This window comes from Mus caroli, chromosome 3 (genome assembly GCF_900094665.2).
Source record: "Mus caroli chromosome 3, CAROLI_EIJ_v1.1, whole genome shotgun sequence".
Lineage (NCBI taxonomy): Eukaryota > Metazoa > Chordata > Mammalia > Rodentia > Muridae > Mus > Mus caroli.
In genome coordinates this window covers 22,628,362-22,642,152 of record NC_034572.1, presented here as the reverse complement: position 1 = coordinate 22,642,152, position 13,791 = coordinate 22,628,362, and the positions used below count along the sequence as shown (strand labels likewise).

Here is a 13,791-nt window from a genome sequence, read left to right as displayed (position 1 = left end):
GAGATCTACAGGACCATGGGTCTCGATGGAGCTGGTGTTACCTTCATGGGATAACTCAACACACAGCAAAGCTGTAAGGCTTCTAGAAAGTGCCATTGTTTACCTGAAATTGTCAGGCACAAGGAGGAATGCAGTTGGACACTTTTTAACACACGCCCCCCTTCTTTTTTCAGGTGTCTAATATCCAGGCAAGAACAGTTGTGCTGTCTTGGGCACCCCCTGTTGGACTGTCCTGTGGACCCCATGGTGGTCTTTCCTTCCCTTACAGCTATGAGGTCGCCTTATCTGACAAAGGGCGAGATGGGAAATACAAGATCATTTACAGGTGGAGTGTGTTTTCACGTGGTTTTCTTTACTACTAAATTGTATCACTGAAGAGAAAAAATGGGAAATTCAAATGATGCAAATTTTCTCTTAAACATTGGTAATCACAGGGCTAAGGAGCCAGCTCATCAGCCTAGTGTGCATGCAACCCTGGATTCAATTCTCAGCCCTGGAGAAAGTAATTATAATGTCAGGAACTAATGAATTTTGTCCAAGTAATTATTAATTATAAATCAGTAACACAGGGCTGTATGGTGAAGTGAATCTCTTGATTACATGCTAGTTGTCAATACAGTAAGTATTAATAAACATTTTTTACCAAGGTCTTTCAGGACAAAAACTGTCAATAGTGGTTCCAAGTTGAGTGCACAGAGGAAGAGATCAGCCCCTGTTTTATGGAGTCCCACATATTAGCTGGTCTGGGGATTTATACCTGTTTTCTAACTATGATAAAATAAAACAAAAAAGCTAGAGTCAAGTCCTTTTTCCTTTGTACAGCTCAAGTTTGCAGAGCAGGAAATCGGAAAGCAAGCTTTGGTTGTACTACTTGGTGGCCCTCCCTGTGAGTAGCCTTGTTGGACTGTTCAGCAAGGTCACTGGCTCACACAGACCCCACTCGTGTCTCACTCTTCCTGGTCTACATCTCATCAGTGTGGAGCACTTTGCCCTCTTCCTGTTCTACACTCATGGTGTGCTACCCCAGTGAGTGAATTCGTGGGCTAGTAAAGAGAAAAAGAGACAAGAACTGGCCCCATGCTGAACTTTCCCTCCCACTCTGCTCTGGTGACTCTGCCCTGGTCCCTGCAGTGGTACCTGCTCTTACCCTGGCACCATCAAACCTCTTCCCTACAGAGCTACACCAGAGCACACCAGAGACCATGTCATCACCCCTTTGCAAGAGATTGCCTTCTCTGTTTGGAATAAAACCCCAGCTTGGTGCATAGGCTCTAAATAATTTTTATTTTGGGAAGAAAAAAATACAATTAGAGACAGATTGGAAAAATATAGAGCCTCCACCCTGTCACTCAGAAATTAGAGACAGTCAAGTGTGTGGCTTTGCTGACCAGGCTGGTCAAGAATTCTTGTACTTAGGGATTCTCATCCCTCAACCTCAGTACAAGTATACACCACTATCCCAAGGAACTAGGTAGGCAACACCAGGCAGCCTGCTGCTGAAGGTTGGAAACCTGGCTCTGCTAGAAGGGAGTCCTTGCCCCTCAACTTCAGCTGGCATGATTTCTTAATTCTTTAGGGTACTCTTCTCCAAGAAATGCTAAAACTCTCAATGACTGCTGTTTTCCTATGTTGGTCTAGTTTAGCAGGTAACAAAATACTTCAGGTTGTGATGCAGGCCAAGCTGCACAGCTACACACTAGGGATGGACGTAGCTGCTCAGGCTGCACAGCTGTGCACTAGGGGTGGACATAGCTTCTGTTTTGAAATTTACAGCAACTTTATTTGGGAGACGTTCAGACACACCCAGCTTTGGGTGTACTGGTGAGCGCATTCCAGGTGTAGTCTGCAGTTATCTTTCTGTCGCTGACCCTTTACCCTGTTATGATGCTAAGTGTGTATTTACTGTTTTCTATACATTTCTTTTTATAAAACTTTGCAGCCCTTTACCACCAAGTGTTTAGTGGTTCAGGATGTTTTCTGAGCCCAAGAATGTTTTTGTAGATAACCACATTGCAGTTTTTTGTAAACATGAAGTTTGCCACAGAATGTTCATGTAACTTGTCCTGACTCCAGTTTTGCCAGCTGACTGGATGGCTCTCTATTGTGAAGAACATATCTCTTATTTTGAAAACCATGACCTTGTCTTTTATCCCTCAGGCTAGGGTCAGATAATGAACTTAGTTTGGTCTCTTTAGTGTGCCATTTAATCATTTTGAAGAATGAAAAATAAGTTATGGGCACATGCAAAGCCTCCATCTTTAAAAAAATTTAAGGGACAGTTTGGCTGTGTGGTCCTCTTGGCTGTTTTTGAGTTTATGATACTCCTACCCCAGCATCCAGAGTTCTGGATTCCAGGTGTGTGCCACCTCGCCTGGCCTTTGTGTTGTGATTTAACAGAGCCTGTCTTACTTTGTACGGGCTGCTTCTTCGCCATTAGGCTGAGGCTCAGTTTCCCCTTTGGTCCGAGAGCTATGTCTTGGGGGACTGGGATAGGCTGTGAGTTCACCAGGGTAGTCCTATGCTGAGAGCTTCTCCAGGGTTCCTGCCAGGAAAGACTGGGGTCCCTCTGCCATGCAGATGGTGTGCTGACCTACAGATCTACTTGTATACACATTTGCTTTTATGTCTTGGAAGTCATAAGACAGTTTAAATTTTTATAATTTAAATGACTTTGTTGTTTAGTTGATTTTAGTGATGTCATCAAAGGAGTCTGATTTGCAATTTAAAACCACAACAGAAACCAAAACCAACCAAATCAGGTTGACATCTGCGTTTTGGTGAATGCAGACATAGTAGTATTTAAATAACTGTGACTGACTATGAAGCCTACTCCCAAAGCCGCTTTGCCATTGAGACCAATATTAAACTAACAAAGGCTTTGTTTTCCAGTGGAGAAGAGTTGGAGTGTAACCTGAAAGATCTCAGGCCTGCCACGGATTACCATGTGAGGTGAGTTAGCGCCAGAGCAAAGGTCGACGCTGTGTATCCCGTGTCTTCTTCAAACGCTGGTGTTGAATACCACTTCCCTCATGGAAGGTGTGAATGCCAAGTTGTGGTCACTTGTTCACCTACTGTACACAGAGCATAGCAGTTTTGAGGACCCAGGACTGCTTCTGGGACCAAAACGGAGGTGTCCTGAACAGCACTTTTATTTTAAAATATAATTTTGGGGCTGAGGAAATCGCTCAGTCCGTAAAATGACATGAATGTCTGAGCTCAGTGTCCAGCAGCAGTGCAGAGGCTCAGCAGCAGGCACCTGTAATCCCAGTGCTGGAGAGGCAGGGCAGGAGGGTCCCTAGGGCTTGCTGACTAACCCATCTACACTGATCAGTGGACTTCAGGCTCAGTAGGTCAGCTCCAAGTTCAGTGAACTACCTTGTCTCAGAGAATAAGGTGGAGAGCAATGAAGGCACCCAGCACCCATCTCTGACACACACACACCAATAATAATTTTATAAGGGCTTCTAAGGTCTATTAGATGGTGTGCTTTAGCATCTATTTTCTTTCTGTTGGTGTGTGTATGTGCGTGTGTGTATGTGTATACATACATATATACATACATGCATGCATACATACATACATATCCATCAAGCGAGTTTTGTTTTATTTTAACCATAGAGACTTGATAGTGAAACCTACATGTTCAGTCCCAATGACAGAAGCCCACCTTCCTGTGTGAGGACAGTTTGGGTCTTCAAAGCCAGGAGATTCTGAAATAGTCAAATAACACAGCTATGGACTTACCTCTGATGTGAGTAAACCCCCTCTGAGCGAACAGTAGCCTTTGCAGAGCGCCCTATAGTTGGAATGCCTCTGTGGTTTTTCTGAGACCCATACTGTGACCCTAGCAAGCAGGAGAATGCCCGGTCATCCTGTGATCCAAATCACTGTGGAGTCCGTCTCAGTATTTAATGGGACATCCATCCGTTCCAGCTAGGCCGATATCTAAATGTAGTTTATTTTATCTAGTTTTCACGTGCAGCAAAAAATGTCGTTGTCTGGGTGTTTGTGTTTACAGCTGTGTTTTAAAGACACAGCTTGAATACACTTGTATCCTTTCCAGAGGTTAATCCTGAACACAGAAGCCCTTGTGGGTTGAAGACAAAGTAAGCGGCTGGAGTTGCAGTCCAGTTCTGCCATAAATCGAATGCTTTCACTTCAACATCAGTAAAAGTTCTGTGACAGCTTCTCTTTACCAGAAGCCATGCAATTATGATGGCACAGGGTAAAGCATTTGTTGCCAGACCTTCCAACCTGTATTCATCCCACATGCTGGAAGGAGAACCCTGCCTCCCAGAGGTGTCCTCCGACTGCATGTTCGTGCATCCCTGCACACTTACATGCACACCCACGGAGGTTGATCTACTAGTCAATCAAGTGTGAAGGCGTAGGGAGGAAGCATGGAGTTACATGTGCAACCCCAGCACTTGAGAAGGATAGGTGGAGAAGACACAGGAGGTCAGGGCCATCCTGGGCTGTGTGGGGAGTTGGCGGCCAGCCTGGCAATTCTGAGACCCTATTTCAAGTAGAAAAAAGAGAACAGGAGTGAGGTTTCGGTGTGCTTGTCAGAGGTACATGTGCTCTAAACTTGGCTAGTTCATGTCATCACAGTGAGCGCATACCTGGCAGGTATATGGAGCACATGAACCCTACTGCAGGAGTCGCTGCGGCTTAAACCAGAACCTTGTGATTTGAATTATTTAGCTTCCACGCAAATACTTTAAACATCACACAAGTGCATATACTTTGTAAAGCTAAGATGATAAAAGAAACTGTTTAACCATTTTTCTCATGGTCAGTTGAAATGGAAACCGTTAACCTGCAAAGCAGCCATGGAAATGCAGTCGTCTCTTGGCTAGCACACGTTTCCTTTGCTCCGTGTTCTAAGGCCATTGTCAGTGCTGTACTAAAGGGTTAGTTTGTTAATTTCCTGCTCCTTGATGTCTTACAATGTTCTTCTCAAGAAACTTGAATGTTGTGATGAATCTGCCCTTTTTATTACTGTCCTGTCTCTTGTTTCTCTCAATACAAAGGAAGCATGGAGAATATTTGACCTCTGGGTCTTTTTATAATAGTAGGGTTTTTTTTTTTAATTATAATCACATCATTTCTCCCTTCCCTTTCTACCTTCCAGTCCCTCCCATATACATCCATTGTACACACACGTGTATTGTATATCAAACCTGTATATACATACATACACACAAAACCTGCTTTGTCCATGTAATGTTGCTTGTATTGTGTGTGTGTTTTCAGGGCTGACTGTTTGATAACCACGTGGACAGTTCTTTCCTGAGGAAGACTGTTCTCCATCTCTCTCTCAGCATCCCTTGCCTGCCCGCAGGGCTTTGTCTAGGGTTGACTTGTGTGGAGCTTTCGCCTTCCACGTCAGCATGTCTATTGGTGCCATCCTTGCTCCAGTCTTCTTTAGGGAGCCATGTTCTGAGTCTGAATGGGTGTGGCTTCCTTGACGTTTCTAGGTGACATTCTTCTGGGTAACGTCCTGTCCCTGTGGCTCTCACTGTCTCCCCGACCCTTCCCTTCTGAGCTGATCCTTACCCTCAGGTGCGTGCCCTGTGCTGTAGCCTCTCAGCTGGGCCTGGGCATTACGTGATCTCCTGCTCTCTGCATTTTGATCAAGTGTGGATGTCTGTAATGTTCTGTAATAATGCAGAGAACTTTCAAAGTTCTCAAAATGCAAGTGTTAATCATAAATTCAGCAGTCGCCTGTTAGACCACAGTGAGCTGAAAAAAATACCACTTGCTGTGGAAGACGTGTGTCATCCGGCAGCCACAAAAGGAGCAGCTAAGCCCATTGCCCCTTTTACTAAGAATTTAGGTATGTCACCCTGATCCAAGCCCACGGAGCTAACTAGACAACTGGGATATTTCTCAGAACAGTATTTGCCCCTTCCTGTTGATATATTTTTTTTGTGTGTGTGTGAAAGGGTCTCTGAAGCTAGAGATGACCCTGAACTCTGCTCTTCCAGCCTCCACCTCCCAAGTGCATGTGTGTGCTGTCATACCTAGTGCATGCCATGGAGGCCAAGCACTCAACCAATGAGGGGGCTATACCATAGGCCCTTCCAGTTCTTAATACTAGACATTTTGATTAAGACCTACAGAAGTCTCGGCACGTAAACATTCCGTTGTTAAACTGTGCTCTGAAGTGGCATTAGGCCTCCCCGTTTCTTTGTTCCAATTGCTGTGTTTCCATAGCTTCTGTGGACGATGCTGGGCTTTGTTTGACAGTTTCCTCCTTCTCCACTGTGCTTTGCTCCCATCGGCCCCTTACCTTCCCTGTTCCCGTCGCCTTTCATTGGCCCTCAGCTTTCCTTTGATTTCTCTGCTCAGGTTTTATCCTGTCCACAGATTGTCTGATATCCTCGGGTGGTACCTCTCTTTCCACTCCCTCCCCTGCTGCATTGGTTGTCCATGACTCTACTGACATATAGCCTGTCTTTAGAAGTAGCCGGCTCCCCGTTGTGGAGCTGCCTGGTGCTTGGTCTCGGTTGCCTGGGCAGAAACAGGTCCTAACTTCTTTCGTTGTTGTTGTTGCTGCTGCTGCTGTTATTGTTGTTATGTGATTGAAGAAAAAAAGACCTTTACGTATAATGTATGCATTGATTTGTAAAACTTAGGTCTTTTCTTAGATTATTGTTGACTTAATCATTATGATTAACTGATAGAATGTTTTAAAAATAATCAATTTATAATTATTAAAGTGTAATTAGTACTTCCACTAGGGAAATAATGTTGTGTGTTGTATAAAAACATTTAAGTGAAGTCTGGTCTGTTGTTGAGGGAAGCTGAAGAGAAGGGGAAAGACACCGAGACTGTATGCTAGGATGTGAGGGAGGAAATCCCATTTTTTCTAGAGGGATGGTTCAGTGAATAAGGGCATCAGCATGATCCCCAGAACACACGTTGGAAAGCCAGCCCTCATCGCCTGTGCTTGGTAGCTCAGTGCTGAGGCCCTGACAGCAGATCCCCGGCCTCACTGCCAGCTAGCCAGCCCAGCCTGGTGGCTGAGCTTCAGGCCAACGAGAGACTCTGTCTCAAATATAAGGCAGATAGATAGCAGAGGACAGACACCAAGCTTGCCCTGGCTTCTGCACACACACTCACACATGTGCAGATGCACACACCAGTACATACCTCACCTATACGTTAATTATTTTAAAGGAAAAAAGTGAGTCACATAAATAAATGCTTTTTAAAATACTTATGCTTAACTATTAGATATTTACATATCTACATATTAGATATTTACATATCTACATATTAGATATTTACATATCTACAAATGTTGCCATGGGCTTTTCTCAGAGTGTCTTCCTCCTTTAGTTGACAGGTTTATGAAGTTAACAATGTTACTAAGATGATTTTTACTATGGGAAGCCAGGACTTCGGCATTAGAGACTGGCTCGTGCGAAGCCTGTGCCCACTGTAGGGTATGGACAGCTGCCATTGCTGTCTTTGACCCTTTATTACTGTGCTTCAAGGTATATTAAAGCCTTTTTAAAAATAAATTGGATCTTTGCTTAAAACCAGAAGAACACTGTTTCTGTCAGCCGTAGCTCTGTCAGGGATGGAAGTGATAAAGCGGAGCGAGCCCATGACCAACCTAGTGGCACTTTTCCAGTCACCACCAGGCGTAGTTTGTCCAAGAAGCTGCCCAGAAGTGACATCACGGAATGATATTTCCCAGAAAACTGATATTTTGAGGCATTCCCAAAAGCCTAGTTGCCCAGCCCAGAGTGCAGTTATGAAATAGCTCTTGCTTACCGGAGACTGTGGCTCCTGGGATGTCCCAGACGTGTGGGAAGAAGCTGCAAACCTATGGATGAAATTCTTGGAGCCCCTGCTTCGTACGTTTGGCTGGTACAACTCTTAGGATACTCTCCATCACTGAGGGAAGTCAAGGCAGGGCTAAGACAACAACCTGGAAGTAGGAACCATGACGTAGGAGCAGAGCAGAGGCCATGGCGAAGGCTGCTTATGGTTTGCACTTCCTGGATTGCTCAGCCTGTTTTCTTACACCATGGAGGAACCACCTACCCAAGAATGGCAGTGCCCATAGTGAGCTTTTATTAATTTGTGGAGACCTCCCACATTAATCTTCAGTCAAGCAAATGCCCCACAGGCTTGTCTGATGGAAGGATTTTCTCTCTGAGGCTCCCTCCCTCTTCTCAAATGGCTCCAGCTTGTGCTAAGTTGACCAGGAGCATCACGAGGACAGTAGCCCAAGGCACCTCCAAACTCAGATTGCTCCGTGACAGAATCAGAGGCATATACTGCTGTGCTCAGGATCTCATTGTCCCCCTTTGTGATGATCTTAGTCTCATCCTAAAATGTGTAAGTGGCTCTTGTATTTAAAGACATCAGGTCCCTTTCCCACAGCACACGTGTATCCTGGTCTAAGTACAACCATTAAGACTTCAGCTGGGGAATTCTGATATAATAAAATGTAAGCTTGAGCCTGACCCTGTCTGGAACAAAGTACGGTTCATTTGAGTCTATCCTGACACACCAGTGATCTCGCTGGATCACTGCCGTGCCGGTTTGGCCCTTCACATCCCTCCTCAACTGTGTGCACAGGGCAGGCAGCCTTTGCTCCACCTGGCTGGGCCGGGCAGGAGCATCGTCACAATCAGTACCATTCATTTGCCTCATGCTATGATGACACAAATACAGGACGCATTCTCCTGTTGCCTTTTTGTTTTTTGTTTTTTGTTTTTTGACCCTACAGTCAGGCACGTGTGACTGCTGAGCCAAGTGCTTCAGAGTGCAGAGAGAAAAGCTTTAATCTTGGTGCTGCGTCCGGACATTAAGTAGGCATGCAGATGCACTGTGTGGGAACCCTGGCTTTGTTGAATTGGAGAGAGATGCATTTGGCAGTAGCCAGCAGGTTTCTAGGGTAGAACACCTGTATTTTTAGCTCAGCGTACACTATGCCTGAACAGTTCTGAGGTGTCACCTATCGAGTTGTTCCTCTGTACGTTCTCTGCAGCCTATGCACTCCGGTCAGTACACCATGTCACGTTTCACTCACACCCACTCACACCTACTAGTGTACTTCTTATGTCTTCCTAGACGGCCAAGTCAAGCCTGTTGGTTTTCAGGATGTATGTATGGAAGCTATTCTGGGACTGAAGGTCTCTTTCTTAGGTAGAACGTTCTTCTCCAGTCAGCAGACTTACCTCCATTGCAGTGGGACCGAGAGGGGACTCAGTGAATGGAATACCTAATGAGATGGTTGTCCCTGTAGTTGCCCAGGGCTAGGTCAGGGCAAGGCCACAGTGTGCTCTTAGGTAAGGCGCTTGGCTCAGCCATGAAGCCTGTGGATGAGGCAGAGATCAGAAGCTTGTTCGCGGGTCTCAGGTGTCGATGCTCACCCTGTCTGTTTCCTTTGCAGGGTATATGCCGTGTACAATTCTGTCAAGGGATCCTGCTCCGAGCCAGTCAGCTTCACCACCCATAGCTGCGCACCAGAATGTCCCTTCCCTCCCAAGCTGGCACACAGGAGCAAAAGTTCACTTACCCTGCAGTGGAAGGTGGGTAGTTCAAAGTGCCAAAAATAATACTCACGGCAGGCAGTGGCCCTTTCAAATATTCCATTTTGCAATGAGGCATGGCTTCCTGTGTAATCAGTGTGTGAACCTGGTTAGGATGCATCAGTAATTGCCATTCCCGTACAAGCCAAGCAGAAGAGGTAGAAGGAAGGATCTGCCAGGTGTGGGCACCTTCTCAGGACCTTGGTAAATCTGTCTCTCAATGTATCACAAGTGATAGAAATACTTAAAACACCTCCATTTTCTACTGCTTTAGTTCATTTTTGCAAATTTTGTAAACTTCAGAATGTAGTTTGAGGCTTTAGAGATAAAGTAGGTTTGAGTTCTTTTGCCTTCGTCCTAAGCTGAAATATAGTTAAAGCGTCCCAGAATATATTGTGTCCTATACTCTATTAAGATTTCATTAATTTTCACTAATTAGTCATTAGCTCAATCAAGATTCCTATTTTTAACAGCCTGAACTCTATGTAGTGATTTAGTATACTGTCTAAAAATAACCATCGTCTAGCGTGGTCCTAGGGTGGGCTCTTCCTTTAAAGTATGCCTTTAACCTGCTATTCACCGGTTCCTGTTCTCATGAAAATAGATGGTCATTATCACCCTTTACAATCCTTATTATTTCTGTGTCTTGATATCTTAAAATGTAGTTAGAACACGTCAGATAGATGTTGGTTCCGGAGGCTTATGGTTCCGGAGTGTGGAGGGGTGAGGGGGCTTGGGAGAGAGGAGCAGCGTAGCCAGGCTTCTCTGCACCCTGCTGGGTGGCCATGTGCTCAGAGTCAGTGGCTGACATGGACTGTGTTAGTGGGACAAAGGAAAAAGGTTGAACTGGCTTAGAATCTGAACTTTTTTATTTTCCTTCCCGGCTGCCAGGGATAATACAGGTCAGTGATCTCCCACCTTTTCAGAGTTTTAGCACCCAACTGGTCATCATCATTGCTCAATGCCTCGGCAGATATCTATCCATTTAAAGAGACGCTCACCGACGCTAATATAAACCTCGCTTTTCCAAAGGAAAGAACTAAAACCTATTGCTTTTGATAAAATACAAGAAATCTGAAGATTACCAGAGGGACCCCGGGGTCTTACAAACTTAAAGTTGGGAATCACTGAAATGTCTATGCTCTCTGCTTGGGTGGCATTCAGGTCTCAGGGGGACCAGCAGCTTCCAGAGAGGTCATTCGGGAACAGAGATACCTTCTTGTTCCATTCAGTTGTCTGAAAACATAACTATGGTCCTGGATTCAGCCCAACTTCTATTTAAATGTACTCCCAGGGAACTGAGTAAAGGCATGCACACCAGAGACTGTCTCTGGCAGCTTTCTGTTCTGAACTCCACAGAAAACTGAGAGCCAAAGAACTTCTGTTGTCCTGTGAGTCAGCAATGACATGGGAGAAGACCGTGACCCAAAGCTCCCACCCTGGGAATTTTGAGAATGGCAGTGGGCAAGCTATTCCCAGGCCGGCAAATGAAGGGCAGCCAGTCATGAGCTGTGGTTCTTGTAGCTCTTTTCATAGAATTGGATTCTCCTGAAAGCTTTGCCAGTTACTTAAAATTTCACATACATCTGTACCCTGTCGTCTGGGCTAGACCCACCAAAACTCCAAACTTCTGGACTCGTTGCAAGCAGTCTGCAAGCTGGCCTAGCAGGAAGGAGGATGAGAGTATCTAGGGACCTGTGGCACTTACAGAGCCTTGATGATGTTTGATTGTGATAAAGTAATAGGTGTTGTTTGCTGAGAGCTTCTTATAAAACTGGGTAGGTTAGTGGGTGATTAGTATAGTCTCCGTCATATGTCTTCATTCTTGGAACAAGAAAACCCATGTTGATATTAAACAGCCAACAGCAGACCATTGGCAAGCCGACAGTTAAGCTGGGATTCACTTGCAACAGTGAGAATCTGGGTTTCTGTCTGTGTGCAAGGGTGCCCAGCAGTTCCCTCGCCTCCTCTCTCTCTGAGGAAGAGCCAAACCCAAGCATGTTTTGAGACAAGACAAGCTCTTACAGCTTGCCTCTTATTTGTCTTTCTAGAACTTGCTACCAGGACCCCCACCTGGTCATCCCTTCTGACAGCTCAGGGTCTGTTAAGTGTTCTTTTCTAGGAAGGTCCTAGTTGCCTTGTTGATCCCTTATCTGCTCAGTGACCTTGGTATCAGCTTTGTTTTATGAGCACAGGAAATGATGAAGCCCCCCTTTGCTAACATGTAAATAGCAGTACCCTCCGGCAGTCTATCCAGAGGATGTAATTTTTCCTTTTTTTTTTTTAATTACTTTTTGGTGCGTGGGCAGGGTGGGGCAGAGGGGATAGAGTGGGTACTTAATGCCCCAGCCGGGCTTTCTGATCCTAAAGGAAAATGTAGAACAAAAGGAGCCCCAACGCTGTGCAGGGAAGTTTCAGGCAGGACTGTGCCTGTTCCCAGGCCCCAGTGGCTTCTGCAGCACAGCAGGCCTTTTGTCTTTTGCCATACCTGAACTTAAAGTGACTGGTCAAAGCTTTATCCCAGAGGAAGCAGGGCACACAGGGGCAGGAGTGTGGGTAGAGGCGGAAGTGGGTGTATTTTACTATCCATGGGGGGCCTGCCGGTGGGGAGGCCTTTCTTAAAGTTAATAGGTAATTGTGTCTCCCAAGGCCTGTGGCAGCTGCTGGTGCCCCCTCTGAGGGGACAGCCTCTGTCTAAGTTGCTAGCTTGTCTCTAAACAGCTTTCTCCAATCTCATTTCATTATTTTCTTTTTTTAGGCTCCAATTGACAATGGTTCAAAAATCACCAGCTACCTTTTAGAATGGGATGAGGTAAGCCTCCTTCCACACTCGTCCGTGTAAAACGCCCTTTTGAAGAAGTGCAACCTTAGTACACACATTTGACTCTAGCTGTTGACTATGGAGAAGCAGTTGGATTGTGGCTGTACAGTGAATTGTGTGTTGAAATAAATTTACCTGCTTACATGCAAGCAGTACTACTGGGAATAGGCAGGTCTTATCTGTTCCGATTTCCCACTGCCTCCGCAGGCGTTAATTTGTGCTAGCAGCTGGGCTGTTTCATCTGCACTGCATAGATGGTTTTGATAAGTCAGAACCTGGTGCTTGCGAAGCAGCCTTTGCTTGGCTTGGCCTTGCTTTTCTTGTTTGGAGTGGTACAGGGTGGCCTGCTTTGTGTCTGTCAGAGTGGAACAGCACATGGAGTCTCGTTCATACCACGTCTGACTGAGTCTCTGTGGATGAAACCATCCTGATCTCTGTGTATTGATTCATTCATTGCCGTATTCTCCCTGTCTGTGCTTGGGTACAAGGGGCTAAGGACTTAAAAAATACAAAATGTGAAAAATTGGGAAATTTTTAACTAATCTCTGTGATGTAAGTTTGAAGAGATTAAAAATTCAGAATGTTTGCATAAGCAAAGACATTACTTATCAGGTATGGGGAGCTGTTAAAGTGGAGCATGTTACGTGGATGAAATAGTTAAAGATGGCATTTTAAAGCGATAGACGGGACCTTCATCACTTTCTGTGAGTGTATTTCCATCTGGGTTGCACCCTAACAGACTTGAGTAACAAAGACAGCAACCACAGCAGCCTTGGAATCCCTACAAACGGCCCACAGTTATGGTGAGGTGAAATCTCTGGCTTTCCAGAATTGTCCATTATAAAATGGTTTTATTGGACAATGGAACCACTGGTGTAGCCCTTGGCTGACCCCTGAACATTCAAGAACATCCCCACTCCTCCCCACTCCTCCCCACTCCTCCCCACTCCCTCTCCATCCTCCCTCCTCTGTGAGGAGGAATAGGAGTTTAATGAAGGTATTTAAGATCTCAGAGGGCTTGTACCTGTATGCGTGTGTCTGCATCTGTGTGTATGTATCTAATTTGTGCATATGTGTCTACGTGTGTATGCATACATGTTCATGTGTGTGTGTACTTGTGTGCTAATCTGGACACCAACCTCGGGTACTGTTCCTTTGGAACCATCAACCTGCTTTTAGAGGCAGTGTCTCCTTGTCCTGGACTTGCCAATTAGGCTAAACTGGCTGTCTGTCAGAGCCCTGAGATCCACCTGCCTGCCTCCCCAGTGCTGACATCACAAGCATCTCTGCCTGCCCAGTACTGACATCACAAACATTTCTGCCTCCCCAGTGCTGACATCACAAGCATGCCTGCCTCCCCAGTGCTGACATCACAAGCATGCCTGCCTCCCCAGTGCTGACATCACAAGCATG

At 45.5% G+C, this 13,791-nt stretch overlaps 1 protein-coding gene across 8 annotated transcripts in view; it reads left to right on the top strand.

Annotated features, from left to right (window-relative positions):
- Fndc3b (fibronectin type III domain containing 3B) overlaps window positions 1-13,791 on the top strand; it is a 294,093-nt gene that overhangs the window by 210,307 nt on the left and 69,995 nt on the right. For all 8 annotated transcript variants that reach the window (XM_029475085.1, XM_029475079.1, XM_021157455.2 and 5 more), the window contains exons 8-11: window positions 174-325; window positions 2,890-2,949; window positions 9,419-9,557; window positions 12,316-12,369. In XM_029475085.1, coding sequence (XP_029330945.1) covers window positions 174-325; window positions 2,890-2,949; window positions 9,419-9,557; window positions 12,316-12,369 — 405 coding nt within the window. The remainder of the gene's footprint in view (window positions 1-173; window positions 326-2,889; window positions 2,950-9,418; window positions 9,558-12,315; window positions 12,370-13,791) is intronic.